General features: G+C 54.1%; 7 protein-coding genes across 7 annotated transcripts; 4 read left to right on the top strand and 3 right to left on the bottom strand.

The window, feature by feature from the left end:
- Positions 1-316: 316 nt before the first annotated feature.
- Positions 317-2,106, bottom strand: PG997_010944 (uncharacterized protein; the record flags this gene model as incomplete). Its single annotated transcript, XM_066815259.1, has 2 exons — positions 317-830; positions 1,157-2,106. The coding sequence occupies 2 exons, from the start codon at positions 2,104-2,106 to the stop codon at positions 317-319; spliced, it is 1,464 nt and encodes a 487-aa protein (XP_066664549.1).
- Positions 2,107-3,135: 1,029 nt separating this feature from the next.
- On the top strand, positions 3,136-3,429 carry PG997_010943 (uncharacterized protein; the record flags this gene model as incomplete). Its single annotated transcript, XM_066815258.1, has 1 exon — positions 3,136-3,429. One exon carries the CDS (start codon positions 3,136-3,138, stop codon positions 3,427-3,429), a length of 294 nt encoding a protein of 97 aa, XP_066664548.1.
- Positions 3,430-3,493: 64 nt separating this feature from the next.
- On the top strand, positions 3,494-3,718 carry PG997_010942 (class II aldolase/adducin domain protein; the record flags this gene model as incomplete). The annotated part of the gene is made up of 1 exon (XM_066815257.1): positions 3,494-3,718. One exon carries the CDS (start codon positions 3,494-3,496, stop codon positions 3,716-3,718), a length of 225 nt encoding a protein of 74 aa, XP_066664547.1.
- Positions 3,719-3,759: 41 nt separating this feature from the next.
- Positions 3,760-4,113, top strand: PG997_010941 (L-fuculose-phosphate aldolase; the record flags this gene model as incomplete). The annotated part of the gene is made up of 1 exon (XM_066815256.1): positions 3,760-4,113. One exon carries the CDS (start codon positions 3,760-3,762, stop codon positions 4,111-4,113), a length of 354 nt encoding a protein of 117 aa, XP_066664546.1.
- Positions 4,114-5,312: 1,199 nt separating this feature from the next.
- Positions 5,313-5,917, top strand: PG997_010940 (uncharacterized protein; the record flags this gene model as incomplete). Its single annotated transcript, XM_066815255.1, has 2 exons — positions 5,313-5,374; positions 5,401-5,917. The coding sequence occupies 2 exons, from the start codon at positions 5,313-5,315 to the stop codon at positions 5,915-5,917; spliced, it is 579 nt and encodes a 192-aa protein (XP_066664545.1).
- A 183-nt stretch (positions 5,918-6,100) lies between these two features.
- Positions 6,101-7,498, bottom strand: PG997_010939 (uncharacterized protein; the record flags this gene model as incomplete). The annotated part of the gene is made up of 1 exon (XM_066815254.1): positions 6,101-7,498. The coding sequence occupies one exon, from the start codon at positions 7,496-7,498 to the stop codon at positions 6,101-6,103; it is 1,398 nt and encodes a 465-aa protein (XP_066664544.1).
- A 1,463-nt stretch (positions 7,499-8,961) lies between these two features.
- On the bottom strand, positions 8,962-10,394 carry PG997_010938 (uncharacterized protein; the record flags this gene model as incomplete). The annotated part of the gene is made up of 2 exons (XM_066815253.1): positions 8,962-9,816; positions 9,918-10,394. 2 exons carry the CDS (start codon positions 10,392-10,394, stop codon positions 8,962-8,964), a joined length of 1,332 nt encoding a protein of 443 aa, XP_066664543.1.
- Between the last annotated feature and the right edge of the window lie 4,035 nt (positions 10,395-14,429).

The following is a 14,429-nucleotide window of genomic DNA, read 5'->3' as shown; positions in this document are numbered from 1 at the left end:
TTGGTGGAAAGGCGCGCGAGGCCACGAGAGTTGTCCTATCATGTTGCGGGCATTGGTGATGGGGGCGACGCAGGAATAAAAAGTCCGTACGCTTTGCGATAGAACCTTTTTAACTGCTTCTACGGCTGCTGGGTGCAGTGTAGAGGGGTCCACACCAAAAGGTGGCCAACGTCGTTCATGTTGCGACCCATGGCAAGATGGGCAATCCCGACGCCTCTGGGGTCCGTAGCCACCAAATCATGGAGGAAGGCCACCAGCGCATCAACGCGCGCGAACGACTGGAGGAGCTGGATCTCCAGTATATCAGTATCTGGATTCAGGCGAGAAGGAGGCCCGGCTCTTCGGGCGTGAGAGGCATGGAGACCCGGTAAAAAGCCAGAAACGCTTGTCTGGCTTCGCGGCAGACGGATGGCAAACTGGCCGCCCATGGCCGGAACCCGGACACGGTAAGATGATATGGATCTCCACTAATCAAGTTTCCGAGATGGTTCCGGGAGGTGAACAGCTGATGTTCTTGTTTCTTTTCCTCGTTGTCTTGGCGCTTCGAGCGTGATGTGGGCCGAGCAATCAGGATGCTGATGAATCGGTTACTAGGAAAACAGAACTTCCAGATTTTCAGGCGCAGCTCTATAGGGAGCTGGCTGAAGTGGGGGAATGACGTGCATGATGACACATATTTGGTTGCGTTAACATCGTTGAGAATACGATGCTCTCTTTGTGGCGAGTCCATGCCTTTGGTGTTGAGCACTCGAGATTCTAGGAAGATGAGACCTGGAACGAATGAGAGCAGATACGAGAGTGCTCGCCGAGTTTGATCAGCTCTCTCCCCTCTTTGGCACTCAGCATTACGTGATCTGGCAGCAAATAATAGCCCCTGGATGTGTTGCAATGTGACGTCAATGGCGCTGTGCCGTGCCAAGCTCCGCTAGAGGCCGCGGGGATAAACCGACCTCGACTTATTAACAATATTGATACCATCAGGCTGGATTGAATACTTCATTCTTCTATCTATGACATAGAAGAAATTTATACTTATTAGCTAGCTGATATCTTTTTTTATTAAAATGCGTTACCTAGTTCTGCTGATATGTCCGTGTCTCACTAATTACTACCATAGATCAGAACTAGCTAACCTTCCTGCATCCCTAGAATTTACCTGACTTGATGATTGCACCAAGCCTCGTAGTGGTACATCGTCGCATCATCCAGCCGCTTCATCCTCTCTAGTATAGCGTCCAGAAAGCGAACACACTTGATGACCGCCCTGAGCTCGTTCCGCGTCGCGGCCATGGGGTGTCGCGTAGCATCGTGAAACAGCGAGTAGCACTCCACCTTGAACTTATGCACCGTCTCTGCCAGTCTCTCGTGATCAACATGTACTTTACTGTCCCGCGGGGGAAACCGGCTCGGGTCCTCGTCCCAGTCCGCGGGGCGGATCTGGGTGTTGGCCTTGAACATGGCCGCGAAGAGGACGCCGGCGCGGGCAATGTCCGTCAGCAGCGGCCCGACGACGGCGGGCCACGGACTCCAGACGGACCAGCGGATGAGGCGGGCGCGGTGGTCGAACCTTGCGACCGCGCGGTCGTAGTTGCTCAAGCACGTCTCCGGGATGCAGTTGAGAGGCTTGTTGGAGGGTGAGAGCAACGTCTGGATCGAGAGCAAGGCGTCATCGACCACCAGCCTATGGATCGTAGCTCCAACGGGACGGGACCTGATGGCGTCAAAGAAAGTGTCGATATGCTCCTTGGGGTATTCGTGTGCTACGCGGGCGGCCCAGTGGGCCAGTATATTGAGATGCGCGCCACGGGTTTTGTCCGCTATGATGCGGTCGGCCAAGTGGTACAACAAGACGAGCAAAGAGTGGGATTGTTCTTTGTCCAAAACGGTACGAAGCACCTGTGATCGAAGGACAAGTACCTTACCGTCAGTTTTTATCATCCAGCATAGCGAACATATTGTATCGATAGGACGGTCCATATCTGGAATCTCTGGCGCTAGGCCCCTGACCCGGAGCTCGACGTGGAGCTTGGTGGGCGCGCCACTGACTTGGGCTCGGTGACCGCAGCAGTACAGAAACCCAATATTGTGTATGGTTTTGTTTGTCATTGTTGTGCAGGTATTAACTGTCCTAGACAATGGATACATTGGCATGGACTACTCACTAGTCGCCTTACAGGGGAGGCTTTTCTTTTATCTACAGATATCCTAGAGGGCACACACAGGATGCTGGGAGAAACGAGCAGAACATGGTACTTACTTCACTGATGTTCCTCTGGAGACATGCTACGCTGGCTTGATAACAGTAACGTGTGGCTTATTTTCTTGCTTGTTCACACACCAAATAACAGATGCTTTGTTCTAATGTGTCTTAGGGCAATGTCTCAAGACTAGTGCAGGAGGTTATTCGCCTCTTTGTCATAATGAAATTTCTCTTAACGCTGCAAATGTAATCGATTCTCGAGACCATTGACAGATTGCTTCTATCTCGGAACGTGCCGGACTGCCGAAAAGGGGAAAGCCATAGTGGCTGTAACCGGCGAACAGCAAGATCAGGGGGGTTACGCTGCGGGCAATGTTAAATTTTCAACTATCTTAATTTTGGTATTTCAGGTCCCGAAGGAGCCAAGGAAGTCATGAGAGCCGGAAGTATCCCCGAACCTTCAGATACCACACCGAGCCTTCGGGAATCATTCCGGATCTTCTAGAAATCACCACCTGCACGCCATATGAAATTGGAGGCTACAGGGCCGTCGTATATCTAGGTCGGACCGTATCGGAGAAGGGGCTTCGCCAAGGAGCCCCAGGCTCTACCTGCAAACACCACATCCACTTCGGCCACAACTGAAATAAGCGGCAATTCCTTCCCTATGTGTTTTTCTTTTGGTAAAAACAACAGAAAACCATTCGCTGCGACTTATGGAGATCATTGACTTTCGGATAACAAATTCCCGAGCAACTATCCTTGCAGCCAATGAGATGTTATGCTCGGCTTGCCGTCATCGGTGATCAATTGAAAATGCGGGGGTGTGTTGGAGACCAAATCACAACACTACACTACCGACACTTCACGTATCATACGTTTTCTCTCCTTGACCGCAATTCAAAGCCGGAGCAATCAAGATACCGCATCCGAAAATGTCGCCATCCGCCGTCCGTGAGTCCGACTCGAAGGATGATGTATCGCATGGAAAGGCCAAGGCCGGCAGTCCGCCTCAGGTGCAATCCATGGGCAAGACCAAGGACGGCCGCACCCTGAGGATCCGAAAGTATCCCGTGTTCGACAAGCCAGAGTCCGAGCGCACGTACCGGAAGCAGCATCTCGCGGCGGCGTTCCGGGTCTTCGCCGACCGCGGTTTCGACGAGGGCGTGGCCGGGCATATCTCGGTCCGAGACCCCATCTTGACAGACCACTTTTGTAAGCCAAAATGAAAAGACTTTTGACGAGATCTACATACTGAACCCAAGCCTCGACATAGGGCTGAACCCACTCTCTATGCACTTTTCCCTTATCAAGGTGTCGGACTTGATCTTGGTTGATGAGGATGGGCTGGTAGTCGAGGGAGAGGATCCCATCAACACGGCCGCCTTCACCATCCACTCGGCGATCCACCGGGCCAGACCCGACGTCAACGCGGCATGCCACGCCCACAGCGTGCACGGGAAAGCATTCTCGGTCTTTGGCCGAGAACTGGAGATGATCACTCAAGGCAAGCAGTAAACAATATACCGGCTGGCCGAAACCCCCTTGCTAACTCACGTATGTGTTACAACCCAGACTCCCTCCGCTTCTACAAGAGCCACGCCATCTACGACTCTTTCGGCGGCGTCGTCGTGGACCGCGAAGAAGGCGATCGCATCGCGCGGGCCCTGGGCCCCGGAAACAAGGCCGTCATCCTGCAGAACCACGGGCTGCTGACCGTGGGGCAGACGGTCGACGAGGCGGCCTTCTGGTTCCTCAGCCTCGAGCGGACCTGCCAGGCCCAGCTGCTCGCCGACGCGGCTGCCGCCGCCGGCTACGCGAAGAAGTACATCGAGGAGGAGGAGGCGCGGTACGCGGTACAGGAGCTGGGTGGGCCCGGAGAAGGGGTGGTTGGCGTTTCAGCCGTACTATGACGAGCAGGTGGCTAAGACAGGGGGGTCGTTTCTTCAGTGAACATGAAGATGTTATGGGCATTTGTTTCGCGGATACGAGTTTCATGAACGAGCACGATATGTCCTACTACTTTGGTAATTTGGTTCGGATTTCTCTTACTTCCACTTATGTTCAGAACGTGCTTTCAGATTCATCTCCATCAATAGGTTCCAAGAGCGAACACCTGGTTTGGTGGATGGGGAGAGGTTGAAATTAGCAACCGCTTTGTTGCAGAGACGTATGAACTCCCGCACGTACATCGGCCCGGCCCGCTCTTGGGACGAAGACAAAAACGAGGAATAGCAATAAGCCACTGTCCTCGTTCGGTTTGACGCCCAGAAGGTTCAGCCAAGCGTCAGAGTATGTACATAAAACAGGTTGGGCGCTCCCATTTGAAACATTACCTGGCTAGTTCGTACACCAAGTCGCTATAGGACTCCCTTCTGCATACGTGCTCCTTGGAACCCCTACTAAAGGCCTAAGCTTTTGCGAAGTTGATTGATATTCTTTACACACACCCGCATTATACCACAAAGTATGTTTCAGACCGGCCCCTTTCCAGCGGATCTCAAATGTAAGATTTTATAGCACCCGAGTTGTTTCAAATGAGGGAGATGGCGTTGAGTGGGATGAACCCTAAAAGCATACTTCGCCAAACCATTAGCTACATAGAAAAGAGTTCCATGATCTGTCGAAAGCTTATTAACAGCACCTAGAAGATTAAAAGCAGCAAATAGTGCTCTATCTCACCCACCTTACTCAAAGGGCAAAGCATACCTCCTAGGTTAAGAGGTTAAACTGCAGCCGTTAAATAAGCCGGTTTTTGGCGGACGTTATAAGCGGTCGGCGACGCTAAGAGTCGTTTATTTAGTTTAGGGTCGAAATTTATAGTGTCGCGCCACATCGTGGCTTATCGAGTTATTCTTTATCGACTTGTTTTTCGAGTCTTTCTTTCGCGGCTTTTCCCCGCAATCCGGGGTTTTTCAGCCGCCGCACCGTCGTTTAAAGTCATCATATATCGAGTCAGCCCCTTAAAAGCCTTTAAAGTAAATTAGCCCACCTCCGGGTGTTAAACGCTAATACACAGCATTATCATAATCCAAAGGGCAAAGCATGAGTCAAAATCAACTACCATAGTTAAGTTGACAGAGTCATTTCATTGCAACCCAGACCCAACAAGATGGAATTCACTACCTCTGCTTTCACCAACATCATCAGCTTCCTCGCAGTCTGCCAAGCCCTGTCCGCCACTGCCGAGTCCACCACAGGCCCCCTACGTTCTGGCACGCTCCCTTTGCCGAAATCGGCCCCGCCCCCGCCACGACGCCCCCGCCGCCGCACGCCCACGACAGCCGCCACGACGTCTGCGGCGCCTCGACCCTGGAGAACCGCTCGTCGAGCGCGTCGCCGCGTGCAGAGGACTGCCGCCAGCTCGCGCGCCGCATCGCGGGCGGCGGCGGCATGTGGACCTTCGGGGACCTGGGCAGCGGGGTGCAGCAGACGCTGGCGACGTACGGCACGTGCGCGTTCGGGGCCGAGGCGCTAGATTGGTTCCCGTACGTCGTCCGGGGCACCTCGTACTTCCAGCACGCCAAGGTCGGGAGCCAGGACGTCGTAGACCTCGTCGAGGACGCCGTGGATCGGTTCGAGTGGGAGGGGCTCGTCGGCGCTCGGGGGTCATGCGGTGTGAGGGCAGTGTCGATGGGGGGAGGGAGGTGCTTTGGGGGATCTATCATACATCTCTTGGGACTAGACTTGAGGGTTGGATTCATTTTGGAAGTTTGAACCGCCTCGGGTATGCTGGCTTGTTTCTGAGTTTACTGTTTGGGTTATGCCTTGCTTGCTCTGAAACTTGTGGCTTTTCCAGGCGACAAGGTCTCGATCGAGACTCTTGGATTGCACTTCGCCTCCTATGCCTGCGTTCATCGATATCATCATATCCAGTCTCAAAGCTACCTAGGTGACTACCTACTCTATGATTATCTTATCCGGCCTCTCTCGATGGTCCATATCTTCCATCGGCCCATAACACACTTCCATCGCCGTTTCCGGACCAGCATAATCAATCAGTCGAACCAACTCTTGGCGGAGATCTTCATCATCTGTCGGGTACTCAGACTCGAGGCCGGACTCGTCCGTACCAGGGTCACTTGAGTATCGGCGTAGGCGGTCGGAGTTGAAGTACCCAATCCGCCGAAAGCGGCCTCGCCCGCTTCCGCAGCGCTGAAGGATAAGTCCCGCTACATAAAAGTTTGCACGAGCGTCGGAAACAGCTACCGGAAGTAGGTATACTGTAGCCGGGCCTCGACTAGCTTCTTCACTCGCGCAATCCATACTGACCTGGATTTGAATGCTTTCATCTCGTACTGGCCCAGCTCCGGACCAATCGACGTATACTCTCTCAGAAGTATCGTCCAAGGTGCCACAGAGGATGGAGGCGCACCCCAGAGTTAACTCTCCTCCAGTAACAGCGCCGTGGGGGTCTGGGCCCGCCAGTGTTGTCCTGACATCAATTACGCGGATGTACCATTTTGCTCTGTAGAATATGCTTGCGTCTGGTTTCGGAAGGACTTGGCCGTCAATAGAGGCCCACGACCATGTAGGGGCTTGCCATGCTGGTCGTTCTTTCAACTTTTCGTCTCTCTTCCAGAGGAGCTGCTTGTCCAGGTTCGTGCACCACATGCCGGCGAGGTATTGGTTGGCCTTTTGTTTGGCCCGTTGTTCGGCCTGGCGCGTTGCAATGCCGGACAAAGCAGGAAGCCGGTCGGAACTGTATGTCAGCCTGGTCTTGGAATACTGCCGAACCACGTCGTCCCAGTCCCAGCGCGTAGCCTCGGGCAGCACAAGATCCGTTTTTGCCATGTACGGGATCTCCACGGGTATGAACTCCGAGCCGATGGTGGACCTGCATTCCCAGAAGAGGCCACGGTGGCTGCAATAAAGCGTCCTTGCCGAGAGAAGTCTTTCCTGAAAACACCATGCCCGGTCGGCTAAAGCGGTGGAATCCGGCTGGGTCTCGAGGACATCAGCCCATGTGTAGAACATCTGTCTTCTGCTATGCTCACTTGTCGTGACGCGCACATGTACACCGCGGTTCCGGTGAACTGGTCTCTTGAGAAAGCCTTCATACGCACTCTTCGCGGAGGAAGCTGCAATCGTGACCTCTGAGCCCCCATAGACGGATCGCATTTGACCAGCCTCCCGCTGCCAATCCATCTTGTCCCTCTGGATGATGCAAAGAGAGTCGATCCAGATATAGGATAATCCTAGTTGGCGCGCGATATCGATGGCGTCGCGGACAGTTGCGGGTAGTTCGGGAACCGGAATTGCGTTCAGGAATGCATTGAACGTTTCGGACGTGAGCATGGTGAATGGCTCGAGACCCCAACAGTAACTAAGGGTGGCATAGGGTGGATTATGATCCATTTCCTTCGTCAGCACCAGCCTGACGTTCTCGTCGCCAATCCAGATAAGTCTGGTAGGCGCACTAAGTTTCCCCATGCTGCGACAGCTTGTATGGGACTCCAAGCAATCATGTAACCATATCTTGGCCATGTCGAGAGATTCGATCTCACCAAATTTGACTGAGATTGATCAGCAAAAGTAAAGGACTTCAAGTTGGTTCATTAGATCATGGCCTTACCTGTTGGATCCGTCACCTGATATTCAATACCAAGCGGATGCAAATCAACTCTTGCATGGCCTCTCCCCGGTAGCCCGAGATATAGTCTACCGTCTCGTGGAAATCCTCTTCCGTCCGTTTGATCTTGTGTGAAGAGAGAAGACTCATAACTGTTACCGAGAGCCTGCAGACGACCTTCGACTTTACGCCGGTCACTCAGTCGTGTACCGTCTTCGAGATTTTGTAGTATCAGCGTACATAGCTTGCATCCTGACCTAGCGGCTGCCTCCAACTCCAACGTGTTCAATGTTCGACCGAAATTGGTGAACTGATGGAGGGGGTCCGGCCAGTTCTCCATCAAGTGTTGGCACTGGGCACACAGTCCATCGACGACCTGCACCGAGACGGCCAATTGTTGAACGAGTCGCTCGATCTGCTCATGGTTGAGTTTGTCGGCATCTACGGTCTCGTGGACACTCGTTTCGCATGATTCGCTCATGTATGTCAAATGCCATGACTGTAGCTCCTCAATCGTAAGGCCAGAGTCAGATATGGGCTCTTGCTCGCCTATCGATACTGTTTCGGCGGTGTTGGCCATCTGAGGTGATAAATGGGCGTACAGCGACTGTGTGCAGTTGATCTCGACTCAATCCTGTGACCCAACTTGTATTTCGGGATATTTTGCACTCAACAGCCATTGTCTTGTTGGTGTAAGAAGGGAGCTGGCTGAAGACGGAACCTTTTCAAAATTGGACGTTCGCGCGAGAGCGGGGAAACAAGACAAACCTGAAAATACCTCAAGCCAAACCAAATCGAGGAACTTTTCGGTGAATAGTACTAATACGGCGGCGCCGAGGTCAGGTATGCATAGTCAACGTCGGGAATTACGTGTTACCAAGTGCTGAGAAACAGACCTGCTACAAAATTGTCATTGGCCCGGATTTCTTTTCCGTCTGTCCAATGCATATTGTAACGGAGCCCGGCAAAATCAACAAGCACACATACATCACTGAGAATCGCGCAAGCATCAAAGGGTATGACCACCATAATATTATTTACATTTCGTGGGTAAATAGTTTTTCGGTTAGAGAGCGTATATACAGATCAGCCACCATCAATCATATGTCCACATCCATCACACAAATACGTTAAGAAACCATTCTTATATCTTCGCAAGGTATAACAATCCCCAAAGCTTGGTTGTTGCTTAGTTGTAGGGGTTCTCGCCGAGGCACTGAGCGTACTCAGCAGAGCAGACGCTCATGTTGGCGTCGGGGACGACGCGGCAGGCGTCGTTCTCGGCGGAGCAGGTGGCCTTGCAGGCAGCTTGCTCGGCGGAGCAGAGCGACATGTTGGCGTCGGGGGCGGTGCGGCAGCTGTCGTCGGCGAGCTTGCAGCTGCCCTGGTGGACAGCGGAGCCGGAGCTGGACTGAGGGGCGTCGCGCTTGGCGTAGGGGTTCTCGCCCAGGCACTGCGCGTACTCGGCGGAGCAGACGCTCATGTTGGCGTCGGGGACGGCGCGGCACGCGCTGTTCTCGGTCGAGCAGGTGGCCTTGCACGAGGCGGTCTGGGCGGAGCAGAAGCTCATGTTGGCATCGGGGGCGGTGCGGCACGAGTCGTCAAAGTCCTTGCAGTTGCCCTGGTGGACGGCGGAGCCGGACGAGGAGGTGGGCTTGTCGGCGCGCTTCTTGGCGTAGGGGTTCTCGCCCAGGCACTTGGCGTAGTCGGCCGAGCACTGCGACTGGTTGGCGTCGGGCTTGGTGCGGCACTGGTTGGCGTCGGCGTGGCAGGTGGCCTTGCAGGCGGCCTTCTCAGCGTTGCAGAGCGACATGTTGGCGTCGGGGGCGGTGCGGCAGGCATCGTCCTTCAGGACACAGCTCTTGGCGGCAGCGTTGGCCTTGGGCTGCTGGAAGAGAGAAGAGGTGATCTTCTTGGTCTCAGCGGGGAAGTAGACGGCGTCACCAGTCTCGGAGTGGGGGGCGGGCTGGGTGAGGGGCTCACCGACCGCGGAGTGAGGCTCATCGCGGGACTCGGGGGCGGGGAAGTAAACAGCGTCGCCAGTCTCGGAGTGGGGGGCGGGCTGGGTGAGGGGGCTCGCCGACCGCCCAGTGGGGCTCCTCGCTACGCTTGGCGTAGGGGTTGTAGCCGAGGCAGCGGGAGTACTTGGCAGCGCACTGGGCCATGTTGGAGTTGGGGGGCGGAGCGGCACTCGTCGGCGGCGGAGGAGCAGGTGTCCTTGCACTCAGCCTTCTCGGCGTTGCAGAGGCTCATGTTGGCGTCGGGGCCGGTGCGGCAGGTGTCGTACTTGTCGGAGCACGAGGGGGCGGGGGCCTTGGGGACGCGCTTGGCGACGGCGGACTGGGGCTTCAGAGACTCCTCAACCGACTTGCCGGTGCAGCCGACGAGCGAGGCGACGCAGGTGGCGTGGTTGGCATCGGGGGCGGTGGAGCAGCTGTTGAAGCTGACCTGGCAGGCGCCAATGCACTGGGCGACGGCGACGGTGCACTCAGCGGAGGAGAGGCCGTTGTTGGCGGTGTACTTGCGGCAGATGCTCTCGCTGCTGTCGCAGGTAGGGCCGGCAGGGGCGGCGACGGCGCAGTAGGCCAGGATGGAGGCGGCGATGGCTTGAGTGAAGTGCATTATGGCGGTGGATTAAGAGGGGTATTGGGGGTTTTGGTTGTTTTTTCGAAGGAGTGTTTTGAAGTTGGAGTAGAACGAAAGTCGTTATGGGGTATTATTAAGATGGTGGTATTAGTGAGTGGTGTGGTGGTGATGGTGGTGATGATGGTGATGGAGGTGGTAGAATCTCTTTCCAACGAGGGATGATCGTCCGCTTTATAGGAATTGTCGCCGATCTGAAGCGACCCGTCGAAAACTCCATGAAATATCGTGGAGCTCTGGTTGTAGGCATGATCGGCGTGCCTTCTGGTTGCAGTGGAGCTGACGGGGCAGAGCTTTTCTGGAATACGAGACTATTATTAGACCGCTGTCCCACGAATTCGTTTTTTTTCTTGTTTTGACCGCTCGTTCGTTTTCGGTCTCCCCACGCTTGCATGTTAGAACACGGGCTTCACCATAATGCAAACACAAGGTGGTTCTGAGTCTGCTCGCTTTGCGTCTCTACGCAGAAGACGGCTATTCACACGATGAGGTCGGCAGTTCCCCTTAGCCTGCTTGGACACCCGGACCGGGACAGCAAGCTGTTCTCGAGGCGGGCTAGGGAGGCGAGAGAAGGGCGCTAGAAAGTATTGACGCCTTCTAGGGCGCTGCGCCAACCGTAGCTGCCGCGTGGCTGAGTCTAGAGAAACATGGAGAAAAGTGCCGGATTGGCGGCAAGGCCGGCTAGTGCGTCGAGGCGTGCTGGCATCAGCTCTGCCAGCTCATGGAAAACCGGTCGGTGTCTGCCGCCAAGCCTTTCCCCTGAAGCCGAATACCCATCGACAGTGGGCCTTACAGCCACGATGGGAGGAACAGAAGCGACAAAAAGACGGAAAAGACGGACTGGATGGTGAACAGCCCAAGGCTTGTCCAGCGCAGAAGCCATTCGCATCGTGCTGGCATCAGTTGTCCCGTGCGGGAGCCCCCGGCAGATGGGTGTACATAGGGCAGGCCGGACAGCGGCAGCGCAGGGGTTGGTGGTAGGGGATAGTGACAGATGTTGTCGTGATTGGCTGCCGACTGACTAAGGGGTGGAGTGTACGCCCCACGGCTGCTGGCAATTCTGTTAGTTTGGTCGGCATTTCAGGGGTAGGCCCAAATTGTAGCGGGGCCCTCGTAATGAGACGACTGACAGCAAAGAATGGTCCCACCGAACACGACCCCCCAAAACCCCTTCCACTAATACGGTATCCAGAGAGGAGCCAACCATCACAGCCCATTGTGTTGAGTTGAGGCCTAAGTTGAGGACGGATGGGCTGTGGATAGCGGGAGCCCTTGTCCTGGCCCACAATTCCTGTCACTAGTCATCCTCTTAGTCATTTTCTATCTCTTCATACAAGGACTAGAAGGGCCAGTCTGCACGACACGCTGCACGAAGCTCCAAGTCAATCTTATACATAAAATAACGACAGCACAAACTAGGCAATGATCAGTAGAGCTTCCCTGCGTCGTTCACAAATCCTCCGATGTAGGCCCTGTTGACCATCTCACCGTTTTGATGCAGGTAATTTGCGCCTGGTCAGCTAGGTTTTGGGCTGGAGCAGCTTTCTCCATCTCGGCGTTCAATCGCTGCCCATTTGGTCTTCTGCTCGCCCAGACTATCGCGCAATCTATTGACCCTCAAGGGAATAGCCTTCTAAGACTGGGGTCGCCCAAACCACAAATGTTGTCGGGGCTGCCTCGCGGGTCGGCTCAATGATAGCCCTGCCATTTTACCTGATACGACCAATGCACGTACTATGAATAGACTCACAACCAAAATGACCAGAAACTTAAATGAGCAGGCACTATCTACCCAATAGTACGCTTTAACGTTTGCCTCCGAAAGGGGCCCGTCCGTGGTACGTGATGCAGGAACGAGCGTATCAATCCACAGAGCTTGATTCCCTCCTGGGCTCCTCGCCACACGAGGCATCGCAGGGCGGCTGGTGGTCATGGCCCGATCGATGGCAGTGGCACCGGGATGCGACGAAATTCCGTATTTGAAGCAGTAGCCATGTCATGCCAAGAGATATTTCACCTGCCAAGAAGAGAAATACGACTTCAACTCCGTAGGGCAGTGTTATATGTATCCTGTGGCTTAGCATCGCCCCTCCACAGTGGCGCGCGCTTCAGCGCAAAAAACAACTACATACCGACTTTAGCCAATCAGGTGCAAAATTGAAGTACTATACCCTCTGCGATCTTAGAACTACCTTCCCATAGAAATCTCCTTGAAGCTGGATTGGGTTTGCATTGGCGGAAACCAGTATGTAGAAGGGAGGTTAGGTCTTGTGTTCTCGTAGTGCGATATGTAGGACTATGGCAGGCGGTTTACTGTGACCTATCAACGGCCACAGCATGCGGACGGCTCATGCTGAACCTAAAGTTTACGACCAGGCATGCAGATTTCCCCGCACCACGTCCCCAGATCTCCTCGTGAATATGCCACGGCTATCCTAACTTCACGCCGTGATACTCACCACTCGATGAGGTCTTGGTATGCCACGTGATAGATCGGATTGTCATGGACGGTCAAATGGCTACCTACAGGGTGGCCATACATAACGATCTTAGGGGGTCTGACTGGGCTGAAGAGGTCAGTATCCCAACCAATTCATCTTCTGAATCTTCTTCACTAAATGGGCGTACAGCTTTGTATTAAAGAGGGTTCAAAGACTACCTTTCCGGAATTGGGACTACCTATGTCAAACAAGTTGACCTCGATGGAATTTCCTGCAAGGTAGAAATTAGGATACTGGATATGATGTTCAACACATTGTCGCCTTATTGGACGAGAGACAACGACGGATTCATTCTTTCGTACAACATTGCGTCTCGATCGTCATTCGAAGAACTTCAACAAATATACCATCATATCAGCGATAGTAGATGGTTGTGGTCCCATCGAGGGGATCGAGGTCTAGCCCCAGCAGCCATTGTGTTTCTGGGGTACGAGGACGATTTGGACATTGAGAGAGAGATATCGAGAAATGAAAGCCAAAACCTTGCCCTGTTTTGGGATATCCCGTTCTTCGAAGTGTCAGCCAAGAGTGACGGGGGCGTACGAGCTTGCTTTTACGCGATGCTTCGAGATATTCGACGACAAGCCATCCTGCATCAAGCGAGAAGCTGCCGTCTTGATCAGCTCTCTGTTCAGAGAAAACCAAGTGTCTGGAGCCGCCTCACGACTTTTTTCAAATCAAGAAACAACAAGTCGAACCCTACAGCAACTGGGCTCGTAAACAAGCATCAGAGGGACAAAACCATGGTCTCCATCAGGGGGAACAGCCTGCCAGTAAACAAGATCATGGTCGGGAAAGGCTGCATGACCGGATAATGCGCACCTCGACAGCACAAGCTGGCCGGGGAAGTTCGCTGGCACCGACGATGTCCTGTTTCAAGGACACACTGCGAGCTTGGATGCGCCAAGGTGGAGAATACCGGCAATTTATCAAGGACTTCGAGTTGAGAGACTTAGTGGAGGAGCTACAGCATGTCTCGGCCGAGGACATATTTGTTGAGGACGTCTCTTCGCAAGATAGCCCAGCTATCGTGGGCCTCGTTCAACACTGGATCGAGGCTAAGACGGGCGAGAGATGGGATTGGCATCCCCTCGCTTCCCGTCCACGGAAGCTGAGCTCCAATGACGACGAAATTTTGCTGCGATGGACTTGCGTAGGTGGACCCTAACCCTTCACAATTTCAGGCTCCCGGGCTGATAAAGGACATCATAGGCATGCGGTGACGACCGCTGGGCTATTGCCCCTCAGCTATTCATTAGGCAAAGCTTATCCGACTATATGCTCCGCTCATCAGGCATCGTTGAAGTTGGAACATCGGGCAACGCCCCTAATCAGAGCACAAGCATGACTGGCTCGTCATCGACTAGCACCAGCCTCTCCAATGTTTCCCGGGCTGCCGGCACACTTTTGTCTCCGCCCACAAACGGCTCTCTCACAGAATCCATCAGATCACGTCCCGGATCAGGTAGTGATACCGCTACCCGAAAAGAGCCGACAACACGGTCTTGGGTGC

Source organism: Apiospora hydei (genome assembly GCF_038363865.1).
Source record: "Apiospora hydei strain CBS 114990 chromosome Unknown utg000008l_segment0_segment0, whole genome shotgun sequence".
NCBI lineage: Eukaryota > Fungi > Ascomycota > Sordariomycetes > Amphisphaeriales > Apiosporaceae > Apiospora > Apiospora hydei.
The sequence above is the reverse complement of the archived record's forward strand: the minus strand, read 5'-3'. Positions and strand labels throughout refer to the sequence as shown.